This window comes from Gymnoscopelus microlampas (genome assembly GCF_963454915.1).
Source record: "Gymnoscopelus microlampas genome assembly, chromosome: 19".
NCBI lineage: Eukaryota > Metazoa > Chordata > Actinopteri > Myctophiformes > Myctophidae > Gymnoscopelus > Gymnoscopelus microlampas.
The window spans coordinates 45,967,012-45,987,881 of NC_139956.1; the positions used below are offsets into that span (position 1 = coordinate 45,967,012).

Here is a 20,870-nt window from a genome sequence, read left to right on the forward strand (position 1 = left end):
ATATCAGGAGTGGTTATTTGCTTCAGTCATCAAAACGATTTCTATAAGTTTAGGGTTGTAATGGATAAAATAAAATAATTTACCCATAATTTTCCTATAATAAAAGTATTAAACTCCCTTTTTAACACAGTATCTACTGTGTTAAAAAGTTTCTGGGGGAGGACCCCCAGGTATACAGTATATGTCCAACCCGTATTCATTTGACTGTGTAATGTTCATGTCTGTATATCAGAACTTTGTTTGTACTCATTTAAATCCCCCTCTATTTTTTTTATTTTTTATAATAAGCTAAGTTTTCCATAGCTTATTATACCTTTAAACTTTTGTAATATAGTTGTTTTGGATATCTACAAAAGCTCGATATTAGTATAGACATGTATCATTATTATTATTAATATTTTACTTTATTAGCTGTGATAAAAGTTCAATAGTTCACTGCAATGATCAGTAATTCTTTGCAGCTGTTGTTATAGGTACCTATAGGTTTCAAAGCTGTTTGAATTTGAATTGATGAGAAATTATCAATATAATTTAACATCAGTCAGTTTCACAGCTGTCTGAATTTGAATTGATGAGAGAAACTATACATATAGTTTAATGTGTCTTAGCTGACCAGGTCAAAGCAATTAAGTTTGACCAATCATGTTGCCCAAGCATCATGGTCAGCATCATGGTCAGTAGCATGGTCAGCATCATGGTCAGTCATGGTCATGGTCATCATGGTCAAGTTTTCCTTGTGACATAATGTACACGTATACGTACCCCCAGAACATGCTTTCAACACGTACAATTTAAGGTTACGTGGCGCGGCTCCGACGCCCCGCGGGTCCGAAAGCCGAAATCCGGGCTCAAAAAGGGTGGAAAAAGAGCAGATCCACAAGCCTGGATAGGCCTGTGGTGGCCGCGGGGCGCAATACCGCGGGGCGCCCTCCCCAGTCCATGGTCCCCGGTAGTGATGAGCGGGTCGACCCGTAACCCGCGGGACCCGCGGGTCAACCCGCGGCGCGGGTGGGTCGAGTCAGAATTTCAGAGGCAATTATGCGGGCTGTGGGTGAGCGGGTCAGCCGCTCTCACACGCAAAAAAAAATAAAATGATCACATGCTCTTGTTTTGTCTTTATTCCTAATAAGAATAAGAATAATAACAATAAAACAGTTTGAATACACTTGGGGATTATTTTATAACCATGATTTTACGGAATTAAAAAAACATCGCGGGTCGCGGGGCGGGTTGAGCCATAGATTTATATATGGGTTCGCGGGGCGGGTTGAGGCGGGTTGGGTTCCGTCGCGGGGCGGGGCGGGGCGGGGCGGGTCATGAAAAAACCCGACCCGCTCATCACTAGTCCCCGGCCCACCTCCGCGCCCAGGGACGGTGGCTCCCGGAGCGGGTAGAGCAACGGAGTGTGAACCCGGCAGTCTGCCGGGAGGCCCAGGGCTCCTGGCCTCTCCCCTGCTGGAAGGGGGAAGCCAGGGAGAAGGGCCGACTCGTGCCATAAGATAGCTAGGGATCATGCCCAGGAAGAGGCACCTTCCAGTTCCTGGGGTAGCGACGGGGCGGCGAAGACCCCCAAAATCATGGTTCTTTGAAAAATTTCGATTTTTTTTTCTAAGTGTCCGCATGGGCTCCAGAGGTCCCCGGGGACCCCCTGGAGGACCCCCGGCCTAAAATTCCAACTTTTTTCGGCTTGTCGATCTGCGCTTTTTCGGGCTAAAACGGCCCGTACCTCCCGGTCCGTGGGTCGCTCGGGGCCGGCGGAGGGCTCGTTGGATCCGGGCCGGGGGTGCGCACGTGTCGGTACCCCCCCCCCCCCCGGGCCCCTGGGTGGCTGCCCGGGCAAACGGTGGCCAAAAAACCCGAAGAAAGCTCCGGAAGGCTCAGGAGCTTTAGGGCTCGCTGCCTCTCCCATGCGTGAAATTTCGCATTGGGGGGAAAGTGGCCACTTGTGCCATAGGGTAGCTAGAGACCATGGCCGGACATGGTGCACCATATTCGGGGGCGTCCCCGTGCCTCGCAGGGCCATGGATCCTGGAGGTTGCAGCCTGAAGTGTTGCAGCCTCAGGTCGCCCTGGCTCTCCCCTGGTGGAGAGGGGGAAGCTACGGACAAGGGCCGACTGGTGCCATAGGATAGCTAGGGCGACGGAGCCTCGCCCGACGTGAGGCTCCGTCTGTGGATCTCCGCGTCGTACCTCCCTGTCCCCTCCCCGTGGCCCAGGAGGCGTCCCGCTCGTCCCTGCCTCCCTCCTGTGAAAAAGTCTCCCGGTCGGGACGCCCACTCGCTCTAGAACGTACCTGTGGAGCTTGGCCGTGGGGAGCTTGGCCGCCGGGAGCTCCCGCCGCCCCTCTCACGGGGGGCCTTGGCAGTCTCCACGGACCGGCAACCCCACGGTGCGCGCCTCACCTGGGCGCGCTGTCTCTGTGGCGGAACAGGAGGCCTACCTGGTTGATCCTGCCAGTAGCATATGCTTGTCTTAAAGGGCGCTGCAGACTCGTCTGAGTTGGGCGTGCAGTCACTGCCAAGTGACCACGCCGGGACAGTAACTGATATGGGTGTAGACAACATAGGTGGCGCACGCAGGAGTTGAGTAAACCAAAGTTCCCGATTGTGGACCCACAAGGCAAGTTACCTTGATGGGGTTGGGGGCGGGGGAACTTGACATGAACCTGCGAGCAGCTACGTATCTATGTGGGTACGTTGTGCCCGGCGCCGCGGTTGTCCCGCAACTCAGCAGTGGCTGCACCCGAGTTAATCGAACGAGATTCCCACTGTCCCTACCAGCTACCTAGCGAAACCATAGCTAAGAGAAATGAAATCAGCTCAGACCATAGAGGAAAGAAGACAATCTTCAGCGAGGAAACAAGACCCTGCTAATGGGCGTGATAACTATTGCGGCACCCCTTGTACCACCAGGTACCTGCGGTCTGTAGGCCGCGGGACCCCCCCCGACTTATCGCCCGCCGAGGGGTGCTTAATCGTGGGTACGCGGGACCGGCCGGTGAGCCGGCCCGACGCGCTAAGTTCAGAATAGTCCCAGGGGCGACTATTCTGGTTTGTACCACCAGGTCCCCGCGGTGCTTGGGCCACGGTCTGTAACTTCACTTAACGCCCGCTGAGGGGTGCTTAAAGGACAACTTTGTTTTTTTACAACCAAGGTTTATGTTTTAGATTGTAATTAAAGTAAATAAAAGATGAGTGTTAAAAAATTTAAATTTACTGCTTTCTATAGTTTTAGCAATTTTCACAATCTTTTTTACAGTGTTTTCACAGTGGGCGGGGGCATTCTCTCCGGTGGCTAAATATGTATTTTTTTTAACACATTAACCCGGCGTTTTCTTTATTATTATTTACAGTAGCTCTTCTAGCCCCCAATAACTCACATCTGGCCATCTCAGACAGCCGGACCTTTTTTATTGTGTAAAAAAGGCATATTTAGCCACCGGACAGAATGCCCCCGCCCACTGTAAAAAATATCGCAAAAAATGCTAAAACTATAGAAAGCAGTAAATGAAAAATAAATTACACTCATCATTTATTTACTTTAATTACAAGCTAAAATATAAACCTTGGTTGTAAAAAAACAAAGTTGTCCTTTAACACATCGGGTGCCAAACACGGTCTGAACCGTGTGTTTACATAGTGGCGGTTCGGTGCCGAACACGGTCTGAACCGTGAGTTTGGTCTTTTTGTTTTTTCCGTTTTTCCCCGCGCGGGCGGGGCTAGAGCAGCTCTGGGAGCACCCATTGTAATCCTGCGAAGGAAGTGCCAGATCGCTCACCGGAAACAAAACAAAAAATCACATCTCTGGTCCCTGGCTGTAGAGGCCTGACCCGACCGACAGACTGGTCGGGTTAAGCCTCCAGAGCCAGGGACCCCCGGGGGTCCCCGGTCCACCTCCGCGCCCAGGGACGGCTGTCGGACTGGTGGGCTTTCGGAGCAGCGGGCCGTCGGAGCTGCACCACGTAGCCACAATTTAATGTTGTGGTCACCATCATCATCGGTGTAAAGAAAACTTTATGAAGTCTTATAACTTATAACTTACTAATAATATATCTATATATAGTCTTATACCTTTGGGGGATGCCTTGGGGAGCCCGGGGGAACCCAACAGGTGACCCCAACAGCACATTATGGAAGGGCCATATGTGACGCTGAAGGAACATAGGGATGAGGGAAGATAGGGTCTAATTTGGGATGAGGGAACATAGGGCTGAGGGAACATAGGGTATGATTTGGGATGAGGGAACATAGGGCTGAGGGAACATAGGGTCTAATTTGGGATGAGGGAACATAGGGTTGAGGGAACATAGGGCTGAGGGAACATAGGGACTAATTTGGATAAAATAAATTTGTTAGGGATTGAGGGAACATAGGGCTGAGGGAACATAGGCATGACCCCCAAAAGATCACTTACAGCACCGTTAATTCACACCGTACAAGTCTGTTAAATTGCCAGATATTGGCAAAAGGATTATCAGATAATGTACTTTGATAGTGTGACGTGACTCCATCTGAGCAGAATGCAGTACTTGTCTCTGCTGTCAATACGTCCTCACAACTTGAATCCTTTTCTCATTAAAGGTAGGGTAAGTGATTTTCTTTGGTTAAAATAAGTGTTAAATAGCTCTATATTCTGATAGTACTCATTGCTATAGAGTGTTTGTTCAGTAAAAGGAGTCTCCTTGTCTCTCCACCTCTTTATTAACACATTGCCTGCCAGAGGTTTTCTAGAGCAGTCTGTAGCCTCTGCCAAAGTTTTGAACGATTTTGGTACCTTTTCAAGTAGCCACAGAATATTTTCATGGTCATTGTGACCTCGTTGACATGTGTTGTTTGATGTTTGAATATATTTCAAAACCAGTAGTTTTAAACCAAAAAACAATGTGAATTGTTTGTCCGTTTGAATTTTAACATTGAAGTGAATGGAGCAGCAAATCTTTGAACATTTTTAGCTCCTAATTCGTTCGAAATTCGAAAAGGGTTGTAATTATAAAAAAAATCAAAAAATAAAATAAAATAAAAATTGAAAACATTTTTTTTTTCTTTTTTTGCATTTTTGTTTCAGTTTCAGTTTAATTTGCAATTTTATCCAATCAGGATAGAGAACTCAATCAGGATATAGATTAAACAAGTGAAATTGGAAGTGATGACACTAAGAAATGAGCAGGCAAAATTGGAACTGGAACACTATAAAAATGAAGCTTAAAAATGGGTGCTTTCTCCTGATTGGCTGAGATTTCTCACTTACCCTACCTTTGAGTCTGTCTTTACCGAAAACGTTCAGTGAAGACAGAGTTTTTCATGTCTCTCACGTCTACAGACCATGCGCACTGATTTATGTTTCAACCACTTAAGTCCCTCAGGATTCTGTATCTTTCCTGTTGTCTGTTATTGTGTCTGCTTTCACTGAAAATAGCCGATCGACAAGCTCACAAGGCGTCGCGCTGCGACGCGTTGTGAGCTTGTAGATCTGCTATTTTATGCAAAAGCCCCACAATACGGATGCAGGGATTTAAGTGGTAGAATAGATTTTTTTCTATATAAAAGTTCGTAAAATTCAGTATTTGTATTTGCAGATGGAAAGCTGTTACACGATGTGACGCCACAGGGTGAGTTATTTCTCCATTACTAGTATTTTATAACAAACAACATCATGTGTAAGTGATAATGCATTCTGATGTGTACTGATATGGGAAAATTATTTACAAGGCGGAGGTGAAGTTTCCGTCATGTCTGTTATATTCCAGCCTATCATATTTCTAAACAGCTTAATATTGAGTCAATGGTCCATTTACGCAAGCTCACACGTTGTGAGCTTGTAGATCTTCTATTTTCGACAAATGTTCGCCCCCAGATTTGGCATGCTAGGATTCATGTGTTTTAAAGATTAAAGTTGCACATAGTGCTTTATCACACAAAAAGACACCACAATGCTTCTGTACAGTAAACTGCACATGTTAAAAAGGTAGCAACAGCCTCTCTCTGGGAGGTGATAGATTCCCTTTTCCCATCATTGCTAACACATTGTTATAAAACTAGTTAATGTACGGCAACACATGCAACACATTGTTATAAAACTAGTTAATGTACGGTAACACATGCAACACATTGTTATAAAACTAGTTAATGTATGGTAACACATGCAACACATTGTTATAAAACTAGTTAATGTACGGTAACACATGCAACACATTGTTATAAAACTAGTTAATGTACGGTAACACATGCAACACATTGTTATAAAACTAGTTAATGTACGGCAACACATGCATCACAGTGTTATAAAACTACTTAATGTATGGTAACACATGCAACACATTGTTATAAAACTAGTTAATGTACGGTAACACATGCAACACATTGTTATAAAACTAGTTAATGTACGGCAACACATGCAACACAGTGTTATAAAACTAGTTAATGTATGGTAACACATGCAACACATTGTTATAAAACTAGTTAATGTACGGTAACACATGCAACACATTGTTATAAAACTAGTTAATGTACGGCAACACATGCAACACAGTGTTATAAAACTAGTTAATGTACGGCAACACATGCATCACAGTGTTATAAAACTAGTTAATGTACGGTAACACATGCAACACATTGTTATAAAACTAGTTAATGTACGGCAACACATGCATCACAGTGTTATAAAACTAGTTAATGTATGGTAACACATGCAACACATTGTTATAAAACTAGTTAATGTATGGTAACACATGCAACACATTGTTATAAAACTAGTTAATGTATGGTAACACATGCAACACAGTGTTATAAAACTAGTTAATGTACGGCAACACATGCATCACAGTGTTATAAAACTAGTTACTGTACGGCAACACATGCATCACAGTGTTATAAAACTAGTTAATGTACGGCAACGCATGCAACACATTGTTATACAACTAGTTAATGTACGGTAACACATGCAACACATATAAGACTATTTAATGTAATGGAAGAGGGACTTTAGAAGGTGTGAACAAAAGAATAATAATAAGAAAAAGACACAGAGTTGATGACATACATAGGACCACAATGGAAATAAGTCCCCAGGACTTGTTTGTGTTATCCTTTTAGCACAAGAGTTTTAGTTTACTTCCGTGGTGTTTACATTTTTGTCTAATAAAGTATTCGATCAATAAAAAATTAAAAATAAACAGACTGAACCTTTAACTCTGAAGAGAGTACGAATGGTACCAAATGGACCCGTAAGGTCACATAGTTAATGCAGTGGTTCCCAAACTTATTTTTCCTGCCGCGTTGTGAGCTTGTGGATCTGCTATTTTCACTAATTTTTAAGCTTTTTTAAACATTTATTTATGGATCTTATTAGCTTTTTTTTTTCATTTCATTTGTGAAATACTTTCGTTTTTTTTTTTTTAAATAGTTTTTAATTGATTTTAAACTTTTAAAAATTGGTTTGCGACCCAAAGATGGCCCCCGACCCACTGTTTGGAAAACAGTGAGTTAATGTACATGCTTACTATGTTGCTCATCAACCACACAAATAAGACATACAGTACAAAACATATTAACCACTTAAGCTCTACTGTATATACCTAGTTGTACAGTGTAAGTCAAATGTCAAAATTCCCCGATCTACAAGCTCACAACCAATGTTTGCCTACTTTTGCTGAATGTTTGCCAATTATATGATATGCCCAGAATAGTGACGCTAGGATCCGTGTGGTTAATGCATGAGCTGTCCCTTGACAGTGATTTGCAAATTTGCATTCATACATAACTAGAATGATAATCCAATTATGTTATCACACCTCTTCCGTTATATAAGAATCTGCGTCCCTCTCTTGCATCTCTGGCACCATCTCATGTACCACTCTCCTCTCCAATCCTGAAATATAAATACATACTATAATAACCTCATGTACCACTCTCCTGTCCAATCCTAAAATATAAATAAATAAAATGATACAATAATAACCTCATGTATCACTCTCCTCTCTAACCCTAACTCAATCCTAAAATATCACTTAAAACCCAACTCAGCCTGGGGGGGGGGGGGGGGGGGGGGGTGGTTTTGGCACAAAGTTAAAGGGATAGTTCACCCAAAATCGTTTTTTTTTCTATCGATTAGTCAACCCATGGAGATTTGAATTCATGGATACTTCTTTTGTTTTGTCATATTCCTATGCCAATAATTGGATGAACAGCGGAGCGGTAGAAATCTTTTGAAAATAGCAAATCTACAAGATCACAATGCATCAAATCGTCACACACACACTCATACACCGATGGCGGAGGAAACCATGCAAGGCATCAACCTGCTCACCGTGAGCAATTAGGGGTTCAGCGTCTTGCTCAAGGACACTTCGACACTAACTCTGGGGGAGCCCCCCAGCCCGGGATCGAACTGGGAACCTTGTGATTATTTGTGGACAAATAATGCATACAAGTTGGCAACTGAGAAGATGGTTCTGCGGTCTGACGTCGTATGCTGGCGATCAGCCGGTCATATAGACCCCGGTGATGTCATAGATGATTTCACGCAATGACATCATCATGGTGGTGGGACCCCCACGTCACGTCCAGTGTTGGATTATGTAGCAGGGGTGTGGGAATTTAAGCAATATCCTAAAAGTGAGGCTGTACACAATAGAGCAATGCGGTACTTCTTGGGAGTACGCACATTTACGCCAACCCTGGCTATCATGGGAGATATGGGGTGGGAACGCAATGAGGTACAGTGGAGTGTGCACCTTTCTTACAATAGAATTGTAAGAAAGGTCTTCGAGTGGGACATCTTTCAAGGGTGCATGGGCTACGGCTGGGTATGAAGACCATTATTATAATAAAGAAAAAGTAGAGAGTATTTGAATAAAATAAATGTTTTTTCAAAAAGTAAAGGACATTGTCTTATTTGTTCTTATTTTGTTCTTGTATGTACTGTACTCATGTTTATTTATGTGGTATGTTATAAGGCAGGACGTAATACGAACAGGAAGGATTGTTAACTCTTTCACTGCCAGACTCTGCCAGAGTATAGACGCATTTCCGCGCGACGTCATCACAGAGCAGAATGCGCAATCTGTGCATGCTCGGGGGAAACGAAAACGAGCGCCGTTCACTCTGTTGTTATGTTCGGGAGTTAGATAGCCATAATTCTGCTATTATAGGCATAATAGGCATAATGCTGCTATTATATACAAACAGATCCAACTTTCGACAAATCATTTTTATTGCGTAAACAAGGTATTACAAACTGCACAATTTAATCTACTTTCATTAAACCCGGTGAAGATCATTTCTTTTATGAATGGACATTTGACCAGAGCTGCTGCGGGTAATGGCGCCCTCTATAGGCTTCCCCCTCCTCTGCGCGGTCATATCCTCTCAATGTTTACAAACATGAAACCCGTCTATATACATTAGTCCAGCTGTTTAGCTATAAAATGTATAAGAATCGTTCAGTTTGTGATACAAGCATGACATTTGGTACACATATAGCCAAAGGCATTACAAAAATAATTGGAGATGGAGCCATCGAGAATTTTCAACATGGCGCCCATGGCAGCCATTTTTCAAAATGGACGCCAGAAACAACTGTTTTCTAATGAGTGATGGATATAATATGACACTGTAGACAAAATGTGTTGAATTAATTGACCACATGTGCTTGGTAATGTATTTTTGGGATAATTCATCAACAATTCAAAATGGCCGCCATTTTTTCCAGCCTGGTTAGATATGGATGATCTCTGTGTCAAATTATACATTTTTTCTGCAGAATTTGAATAACTGTAGAATTTCTAAGCTGATTTGTTATATCTTACAATAAGTGAGGCCAAACCTTGGGTCTAACCATTCACAAGGAAGACTATTCACACTCGCCTTCACAGAAACAGAGGGCAGTGCACTCTCGTTTTCAATGACCTCACTTGCATTGTCCAACCACTGGTACTCTTCCTTGGTATGCTCACTAATACCATCTCTTGTGAGTGATTCTGTCCTTGTTTCTGGAACCTGTGAGACCTTGATATTGCTAGCAACAGGGGGGACCTCGGTGTAGTAGGCTGGCAAGCGGTCAATGGTCTTGGAACATCCTCCCTCGGGTCCATTGAGTATAAGAAGGCTTCGGTCAGTCCCTTCACCAACAAAAGATGGATGCTGGATCAAAGAGATCGCCGTACCATGGAATGAATCCCTAGCTGTGGTTGAACTCGGATTATGATCGATATTGTCAACGGCAGCAGTGGTAAACACATGACTGCGCAACTGTGGAGGGCATACCACTTGTTCTCTATGGAACTGCTGGCAGACATGGCTCCCCATCTGAGTTGAAAGCTGAAAAACACGATCATAAGATACACTCAAGCCAAGATGTGCCATTTTATCGACAAGTTCTCTTTTACGTGTGTGGGCATGCAGCATCAGTCCTACATAATGGAGCTGGTGTCTCTTGTGCAGTACTGTGTCTGACAGAAGATGTTGTGTCTGTTGCCCTCTTGTGCTTAACACAGTTGAATTTTAGCAACTGAGCAATTCTAAGTGCTGCAGGAGATGTTGCCTCCATCTGGTCTTTGATGCTGGGTCCCTCCAGTACCATGTTCACAAGGGTAAGTAAAAGCTGTGGCACAGAGTCCTCTTGGCAGTGTTCAGGAAAACCGTTAAATGGTTTGGCCTCCCCAAATATTTGACGACGGACAATCTGTGCAGCACGTGCAATGTGCATCTTCGTCATTATCCTGCTCACAGGCTTTGGCAAGAGCAGTGCCGATGTCGTCTTCAAAGGCCATCAGGACATCTCTTCCCTTAATGTAAGCTCGCATGTCTGGGAACTCTGCAAGAAGTCTCTCTTTCAGCCTTGTTGAGTTAACTCTGCTATCAAGCTCCACTCCTAGCTGCTCCATTCGAGACTTGTAGAGCTGGGAAAGTTCAGCTAGTCTGAATACCGGTGCTGAACCATCTTGTCTGGCCTCCTCTATATAAAGTACCAACTCAGCAAACACAACACCAGAGGTTGATGCTGCATGTCCCTGACCATGATCTTCAAGACCTTCTAATTTAGCCTTTCTTGCACGGTTGTAGAGACTTATTAGGCATCTGGCATGATATTTTGCTTCAATGGCCACCATGTCCCCAGCACTAAGTCGCCCAAGTAATTCAGTGTCTTGAATTAGGGTTGCAGCAGCACACACCCGATTGTCCAATTGAAATGTTGCAGCCTCACGAAGGCTTTCATTTCCAGCAGGCTGTCTGCAGAAGAAACAGATATCCTGTCTCATTTCAGGAGTCCGACTTGGTTGGGACCTTCTGAGTTTGCATTCCAGTTGTTGATCAGCACTTTCACTGCACGCTCGCTTTTTTGTTCTTTGCAACTTGGTTTCGTTGTACTTCAGCCTGCATGTATTATGGTATTGAGCTTTGTTCGCAACCATGGCTGCTTCTATACCATGACCCTCATCCAGTCTTCCAATTTGAAATGTTGAAGGGAGCTGGCCAAGTTCACTAAACTGTCTTAAATGTTCTGCAAGTGAAGTGTATCCACTCTCCTTGTCTGCTCGCGGATTCTGCAAAGGACATCTCAATGCCTCTGTTGTGTGTTCTTGGCAAATGATACAGAGCTTCCAGTCCGTCTTGGCTGTGCAAGATGTTGATGGTCCTTGACCATCAAAATTCACAAGTTGAAATCTCTTTGACATTTTCTCAACTAAAAAAGTAATGATTGCAGTAAACTTTAAGGCCGAGGGATTATCCTTTTACCACCATTTACTACTAGGGAAACACATTCTTGTATGGGATACAACTAGGTTCGGAACAGAGAATTGCCCTACACCTAGCCCGATCGTTCATCCAATGCCATTTAATTCCTGTGCGATCTGTACACCATCTGGGTAACTAAATGAAAATCATATAAAGCCCCGTTACCCTTGGCTCGGCTCTCCCGCGCTGGCACATCCTGTCCATTCAGGTGCGGCTATCTAACATATAAATATGTAAACTATACATGGGTTTCATTTGTAGTCCTAAATGGCCATGTTTAGGACCTACACGGATGTTTCAATTTATCTGATATAGAGCTGAACACCTGTGTTTGGTCCTCGACATGGCTAGTGTAGGACTACAAATTTAACCCATCGATTATGTAGATGTGGGGCTAACGTTAGATAGCATTTAGGAAACTAAACTACACTACCACTAAACTATAACCACAACCAGCACATTAATTACAGGAAATAAGGCAATATTAAGAGGAGTGTATTTAGCTGGCACTGAACCCCATGCTGAGTTTCACAGCAGTGGTGTTGCCAGTGTGCCCTGGCTGTGCTTCAACATCCACTCTATTACTTATCCATTCATTGGATGGTTCTGTTCTTGCAAATATGAGGATTTTTTTTTGTTTATTGGTTCAACGATTTTTTTAAATGTATAATAGATCTATTTTCACGCAATTATACATTTTATTTTGGCCAATGTGGCTGCTATCATGAAAGAAACAGTTGTCCATCCAGTTTTGAGGTAGAAGGAAGCTTCTGGCCAATTCCAATGTTTCAAATTTGATTTCTGCATCATAAATAATGACTCATTAGACACCAAGATCATCCATATCAGACAGTCACACAAATGATGGCTGCCATCTTAAAAAATGGCGGCCATCTTGAATATTAAATGACAACTTTTCAATTATCCAACAGACATTTACCAAGTACTAATATATGGTAAATATGTCTAAAATATCATAGTATGTCCCTAAGTCATATGAAAAGAGTTGTTTCTGGCGTCCATTTTGAAAAATGGCTGCCATGGGCGCCATGTTGAAAATTCTCGATGGCTCCATCTCCAATTATTTTTGTAATGCCTTTGGCTATATGTGTACCAAATTTCATGCTTGTATCACAAACGGAACGATTGTTTTGGTTATCTCCTGCACTACATGAATAAACTGACCCACTACCAGCGATTTTCATGTTTTATAACCTTTTCAACAGGTCACAGAAAATGTATATCCATTATAACCCATCGTCTGATCGTGTGTGTAGACACAAACAGTATCCATGGCCTGACCCCCAGAGGAAAAGAAAATCACCCGCAAGGTAACTTTCACGGGCGCAGGCACGCTGAAAGCAGTATATAACGGGAAAAAAACACATATTTCCCACCTCCCCAACAGAACATTTATATATATATTATGAACGCGTGTCAGACCGTTTTTAAACACAAAGGGGATGACTGTTCGTCGTCCAGAGAAGATAAAATATAACCGGAGTAAGTTAGAGCCGTTTCCAGGAAACAAATAAACAGGGGGTGGACGGATGCGGAAATCTTCGGATGACGTTATTTCCGGATATTTCCAGAGAACAACGCGATCTATTATAAAACACGCCAAATTCCGGTACTTACGTTTAGACACTCAACCAGCTAGGTCTTGCCCAGCGTGGCCTACAGGTAATGGTCTGAAGAAGAAATCATCCCCCACTCTCGATATGCATTCAGGCGCGGCCAGTGGTGTAAAGTAACTAAGTACATTTACTCAAGTACTGTACTTAAGTTCACTTTTGAGGATTTTTTTGCTGGAGTATTTCCCATTTGCTGTACTTTTACTTCTGCTCCACTTCATCTCAGAGGCAAATATTGTACTTTTACTCCACCACTGTTGTGGACAGCAGCAGTAATGCAGCTCTACTCAGGTCTCTCTCTCTCTCTCTCTCTCTCTCTCTCTCTCTGGTTCAGGTGTGGACAGCAGCAGTGATGTAGCTCTGTACTCAGGTGTGTCTCTCTCTCTCTCTCTCTCTCTCTCTCTCTCTCTCTCTCTCTCTCTCTCTCTCTCTCTCTCTCTCTCTCTCTGGTTCAGGCGTGGACAGCAGCAGTGATGTAGCTCTGTACTCGGGCGTGGCTGCAGGCCTGGTGACGGTGGTTCTGCTGATCGTGGGCGTCACTCTGTACAGGAGGAACCAGAGCCAGTACGGTGTGGATGTCATCGACTCCTCGGCTCTCACTGGAGACTTCCAGTCCTTCACGTTCAAGTCCTGCAGCCAAGGTGAGCTCGACACGCACGTGCGGACACGCACGCACGCACGCACGCACACACACACGACACGTGCCTTACAAAAACAATGTTGGTGTAATGGTGTTACTGATTTTATTTTTATTTTTTCTGCATGCACAAATACAGTAATGTATTCAGATTAAAGCAGCACCATGTAACTTTAGCTTAATTGATGCATTTACATTTGGTCCAATTTGTATGGTAGAGTATGTTAATACAATATAACTTATACAATTGGGGTGGTTGTATTTTGTCTCCCTGCTCTTCCATTGAGACATTTAGATCGTGTCAAAGGTCTCACCTATAGACACAGGATCTGACACGAATTCTGACCCGATGGTCAAAATAGTCAATTTATCCCCTAAGCAAGCAGGTAAGCTCTATAGCTCAATGGTAAAAAAATGTCAGCACTTGCGCAGGAAACGGGGTTCAAATCCGGGGTAGAAGAGGAAAGTTACATAGTGTTGCTTTAATGTGGCAATGATGCTAGGAACATGTGGAAAAAAAACGATCCATTTCTCAAGTTTACTTTTCCTGGTTCAAAATATTATTATAGGAGGCTTTGTGAACTTTCAAACTGGTAACTAATCATTTTTAATATTTAACAAAGACAACTGCAGATGTTGGTTATTTCACATTAAGTAGCATCAAAGGTGACATGCACCATGTATTTTATTTCTTATCAAAGGCTGGTATCACTGTGTGAGTTCTGGACAGCATCTGTAGGAGTAGCAGCAAAATGTGTTTTATGGTGGAAAATGTAGTCAGGCACAAATATATGGGGGAGTTATGGCATGATCCAGTAGGAAAACTTTACTGTATGACCTATGGTTCAAGAGTTATAGGCTTAAATTAGCTGTTCACAAATGGATACACAGCTACACGGACGGACAGGGTCGTGTAGCTGTAAAATGTAACATCAAGATCATATTTAAGCTCAAAATGATTTACTGAGCTTAGAACAAGTTTTATTTATGCTTTTTTTCACAGCTTCAAATGGCTGCTTAAAGTGATTTATTTATGTATCATCTAAAAATGTATTTATATATTACAAAAAAAAACATTTTTATAATCAAAGCTGAGGTGGATAATGTAAAACACAGGAATGCATTCCACCCCCACCCTGAGTAAGAGCAAATGGGCTACTGTGTGAATATGGAATATGGTTATTGATGGAGAGTGTTTTGCATAATTTTTTCCATGGTGAGTACAAATGATACACTAGCGGATATCATTTGTACTGCATATCCACTTCTCTTTGCCAGATTCTACTGTTATCTGCTCTCATCAACTGATTTGTGCACATGACCTTGACCAGAAAACATGGTTGTAGTTTAAATGCACCGAGTATATAACTGTAGTCCCGGGTTTCCAGAAGGTGGCATACCCATTTCCTGTTCTGTGAAGGTGTCTTATGTGTTTGCGGTTCAAATCTGCTGCCGCGCCAATTATACAAAGCTGAACCGGAACAGGAAACGGGTATGCCACCTTCTGGAAACCCGGGACTAAGTTTTTGCACAAAGACTTTTCAAAATAATAAAAAATGCCTGATAAGATTAGGTATAAGGGATAAGTCAGCACGCAAGATAGGGCCACAATTGTATATTCACTAACAAAACAAACTGCTCATATTACTGTGTTTTTCAGGAAATCCTCTGCTGATCAACTCCTCCATGCAGCCTGATCTGACGGCGTCTAGAACCTACACCAGCACCATGTGTTTCCAGGACTCCATGGAGAAGGATCTGATGGTTGAGCGGTCACTCTTTGACCCCTTACCTGACCTCAAGGTCAAAGGTGAGAGGAACAGATCCTTGCTTCCCTCACTTGCGTCTTTTCCTTAGCCAAATTCCAATACCCCAAATACGCTGTCTGGGAGATGGGGTCAAATTATTTTTTTCAATAAATTGATAGTATAAATAAAAATCAACCCATTATTTAATGTGTTGCTTCAGTAGCTTTGATCACTGTTATTCAGAATGTTATTCATTGTACACTCGCTGGTTGACGCTCCAAACGGCTTGGAGAGCCCACTCACTCTCCGGTCTCGGCTCCTCCACAAGCAGATTACAATTTGGGACCAACTTTCCGGGTTAAGCTGGAGGACCGAGTGTGGAATGAACGGGTGAGCAGAGATGTGGGTATTGGAATTTGACTCTTGTGTCTTAGTCCCTCCCTCCGACCATTCATGGAAAGTCACCAGGAAACAGGAACCGGTGCATTCTAGATTCTTGGAACCTTGGTGCTTTCTAGAGAACCGGCCGCGAACGGGCCTGCATTTCCACCAGTTTTAACCAGAGCTGTTGGTGGCGCTAATGTACCTAAACACCAAATATTGAAAAGAAGAAGGATACGTCATACACTGAGTCCCACACAACACTATATGATAAACAGTATCCACGAGTTTTCCTGCGTGAATGTGACACATCTCTGTTTACACATCTGGATCCCCTCTTTGCGTACATTTCAGTCTTGATTTTTTGGTTGGTTCGTTTCATTTTTGCTTTGGCAAATGGCAATGTAAACGGATGTTTCTTCATGCCTATAAAGCTAATTGAGGTGAATTAAGATGGCGGATCGGATAGATTACTTGCGAGCGTTCGTGCCGTTATTACAGATGTTTGTGTTCATCCAAAAAACCTGCATGGACCAACTGCTGGTGTCAAGAAGAAGACGTAGAAGACTACGTGCAAGACGAATGGTATTTTGTTCCTTTTTAATTTGCTCCACACGAATTGCAACGTAATCTGGTTAAATATAAGGAAAATGTGTACGTTCCACATTTGTTATATTCATTTATATAAAAAGCATTTGAATTAAACGGTAATTCAACTTAAACATTGACATTTTACAGTCATTGATCTACACCCGAAGACGGAGGGCCGAGGTGTGGGTACATCCACAAGTGCATCTATGGTGGAATGTCATTGTCGCTGGCTGGAGCAATGACAACTTCCTCAGCAACCTACAGGTGTCGCGGGAGTCCTTCGGGTACATCTGTCGTCATCTTAGCCCCTATTCTTCGATGGAGAGACACTGCATTCCCGTTAATAAAAGAGTAGCCATCGCCCCCTGGAGACTGGCCACCAACGAGTGTTACCGGACCCTCAGTAACCTTTTTGCCGTGGGCATTGCAACTGCTTGACATTGTTTGCAGGACTTTTTGCAAGGCTGTCATCAAGGTGCTGCTTCATGACCACATACATACAGACCCCCTGATGCTAAGAAGTTGCTGGCTCCTTTTCATTTTTTTTTACGATAAATGGAGAGTACCTCAATGTGTTTTGGAGCTAACGACGGAAGCTACATTCCTATAGCACAAGAACTGTACCCATGCGACTATCACAACAGAAAAGGGGGTGCAGTACGTTACTCCGACAGCGCATTCCTCCGACAGCGCAGCGCTCCGACGTTTCCAATACTAAACCCGTCCCCAGATGACGGTGAAGTGACAATTTAAGGACTTTTAAGACCTTTTTAATACCTCAACAAAAACAAACAAACAAAAAAAGATTGTTATTGCATCAAAAGTAATCATCAAACTATACTATAAAAACTGGTCAAGCTTTGGCCAAATTGTCAAATAATATAATTATGAAAGAGGCAAAAATAATATTTATCTGTGTAACCAAACTAAATGTAATGCCTCTTGCATTCAAAGTGATTGTCAGGGTGGGGGGGTCCCTAGTTCAAATATGATTATTTTTGTAGGGGGGGGGGGGGGGGGCGCGGGCTGAAAAGGTGGATAACCACTGGGTTAAGCAGTGGGAAGGCAGTTGTGGAGACAACCTTTTGGCCAAAGGGTTAGATGGAGGTGTCTCCTGAAGAGAAATGACTGTGCATTGAACCTTGTGGAGCAGATGGTTCTGGCATGCTGCACAACATGTGTGAGGAGCATGGGGGTCATCGGTACACTGAGTCCAATGAGGCCATCCCAGCAATGCAGCAGCATTTGAACATGGAGCCTCCTGTCCGTGAACAAGAACATGAACAGCAGGATGGATCTGATGTGCGAGCTGCACCGTTCGACTATTTCAACCCTGTTTAAACCCATTAAAACCAGGAAAGTATCTGTGTTATTTATTTAGCTATATCGTCTGTGCCGGGTGGACAGTGATGGGCAAGCTACTTGGAAAATGTAGTAAGCTACACTACCAGTTACTCTCTATTAAATGTAGCTCAACTACAACTGAAGCTATCGCCAGAGAATTGTAGCAAGCTACACTATAAGCTACATGGCAAAAGTAGCTAGCTACATCGACACTACTTTTTTTTTATTCATGTTTTTATCAACTTCATGATCAAGTTTCCACCGAACAAATAGGCAGGCAAAAATGCTCAGTTTGATTGTTTATTAAAAAACAAACTTGAAACAAGCCCTCTGTCTGGCTTTTGGTGTCATCCTTTTCACATTTACAGGCATTAAAGGCAGTGAAACAATAATCAAATAAACACCAAAGTGTGGTCAAAAACTCAAAATGACATCAATTTCTTACATATGGCTAGAGTAAGACATCAGCTGATTCCACTGCAACATAGTCATTTAATTCGTATGGTTCTGAACAAATTACACAACCGGCCAAAGAATGCAATATGCATCATACTTACTGAAATATGATATAGACCTGAATGTGATTTATAGGACTTTTTACAAAAGTTCCTAAAGATACCAATACTATCTCTGGAATGGAGACTTTTCAGCACAGGATAAACTACAGTTTCAACTCAAACCAGAAACCACAGTAGCAAAATGACAATAACCTGGCCAAAGAAAAAGTGCAAAAAACATTTGTCTCACAAAACAGACATTAACAAAATCCATCTTTACATGAACGGACATCAATAGAATAGAACAAACACATTTGTGCCAGGACTTGAATCCTATGTAACATTTATACCTTTTTAAGTACACTCTTAGTGGGAGAAATATGTGAAAAAGTTGTTCACTTCCGGCAGAAAGTGTGAAATTTTGCACCTAGGGGTATTTTTGGGCGCTGAATTCAAAAATTGCCGGATCCAAGCAGTCGGACCAAAGCGTTTGCCGCCATCTTGAATTCCAACATGGCTGCCATGACAAAACTTAAGATGTTTTTTATTTCTGAATCCCATAGAAAAAAAAATGGTAATGTCATATTATATTTAGGGTTTGCAATCACTCCTTCCAATTTTTTTTTGTATTTTTATTTCTTTTTCATTTGTTTTTGTAATTTTAGAATTTTTCTGTTAATAGTTTTTTTTTGCATTTTACCCCTTTTTCTCCCCAATTTAGTCATTATGCCAATTGAGTCCTCCCCACACACACTTGTGTATTGTCACTGCTGTTGTATTCTACTGACTCACCTGCCAGTGAAGAGCCCCCACCGGGAGGACGTAGAGCTTTCCACATGTGAGACAATACATTGTATTTCTCATTAACTTGATTATTTAATCGTTCCTACTCTGTTCTTCTTGGAAGCATTGTCCTGAACAGAAACATAGTTCTGTGCATGGTAGATTAGCCGCAAAACATTTGCAATTTCCAGCACACCGTTATTTACACATGGATTTGATCAGCTCTCGACACCCTTTTGACGCCTCTGCCATCACCGTCCAAAATGGACACCAACCATCGTCCTCACTTTTCACCCATCCCCAATCTGCAGGTGAAGGAATCTCTGGGTTGGATATTTGGGACTGTCCCCAGATGTGACCAGCTTGAAAGACTGCTCTCTTGACATGTTGACAAAGTGCCTCCTTTGTCGGTGGAATATTTTCCACTTTACGATTTCCATGAGCAAATAGTTGCTTTCGTGCCTCGTTCACTTTCTTCAGAGGAGAAGTTCTTCTGTACAGGACAACAAAGAACCTCTCTATTTCATCCATATCCTCATCTGTTACTTCTGCCGGTGCGTGTGAGAGATGATAGAAAACGTTACCCAAGTTTGGCATTAAATTGAATATGTCCCACACAGTCTTTTTGCCGATCCCAGATATGGAAGAAACGGTATCGCATCCGGAAACAGCGTGCATGAACAAAAGCCCCCAGGAGCGTTCAGGGCCAATGTGAGTGGCAATGGTGTGTGCAGCAATGTGCCTAAACTTTTTCCCATGTCCAAATGCCAACCACAGTTCACAACCATTCATGACACTTGCCATTGCAATAGCCAACACAACCACATCTGTGTCCGTTGCATGAATGACGACACTTCTGTACCCCCGCTGGTAGGCGTGCCAGGCATGTAGCAACATTCGCGAATCAGCCTCTTCATGTGTACATGGTTGAAGTTGAGAAACATCAGAAGGGGGGTTTGATCTAACCTCTTCTTCATAGGTTGTGAGAAGTGTTTTCCCATCTGGAACAACCATTGTTTCTAGAGCAGCTGCGACGAAGGCGAATAATGTTTTTTTGTTGGAATCTACTCGAAGGAAGCTGCTCCAGTTTCTTGGCACGGATGTCTGTTCAGTCACATGGAGTGGTATGCCGATGCCACGACCAAGCCTGGTTCCTTCCTTGAGACTGTCCGTTCTGTACGTGTCCCACACCACATCAACACGCATCACAGTCTCCTCGTTCAACTTTCGTGCAATGTACGGAAGGAACTGTTTCTGTACATAGTCACCGAATGTACTGACCACACTGTTACACTTCTTAGGCTCTAACTGATGGACTAAGGCAGCACCATCAAAGATAAACTCCTTTGGGGGTATCACCAGGACGTGGTGCCAAAGTTTCCAAACAGGGCAAGAGATCAGCTTTACCGATTGGTGGGCGCATTGTATTGATTCCTTCAGCCAATGCCGGTGGCCACGTATGGCACTCGTGTTCAAAGAATGTGTCAAGATCACCATCTCTAGCTTGGCTAGCGATGTACA

General features: G+C 43.0%; 1 protein-coding gene across 1 annotated transcript in view; it reads left to right on the plus strand.

Moving 5' to 3' along the window:
* The window catches only part of LOC311034546 (netrin receptor UNC5D-like), a gene marked incomplete at both ends in the record, with an annotated part of 179,271 nt that overhangs the window by 141,831 nt on the left and 16,570 nt on the right, over nucleotides 1-20,870 (plus strand). Inside the window, 3 exons of the mRNA XM_084042426.1 lie at nucleotides 5,575-5,607; nucleotides 13,824-14,009; nucleotides 15,666-15,815. Coding sequence (XP_083898552.1) covers nucleotides 5,575-5,607; nucleotides 13,824-14,009; nucleotides 15,666-15,815 — 369 coding nt within the window. The remainder of the gene's footprint in view (nucleotides 1-5,574; nucleotides 5,608-13,823; nucleotides 14,010-15,665; nucleotides 15,816-20,870) is intronic.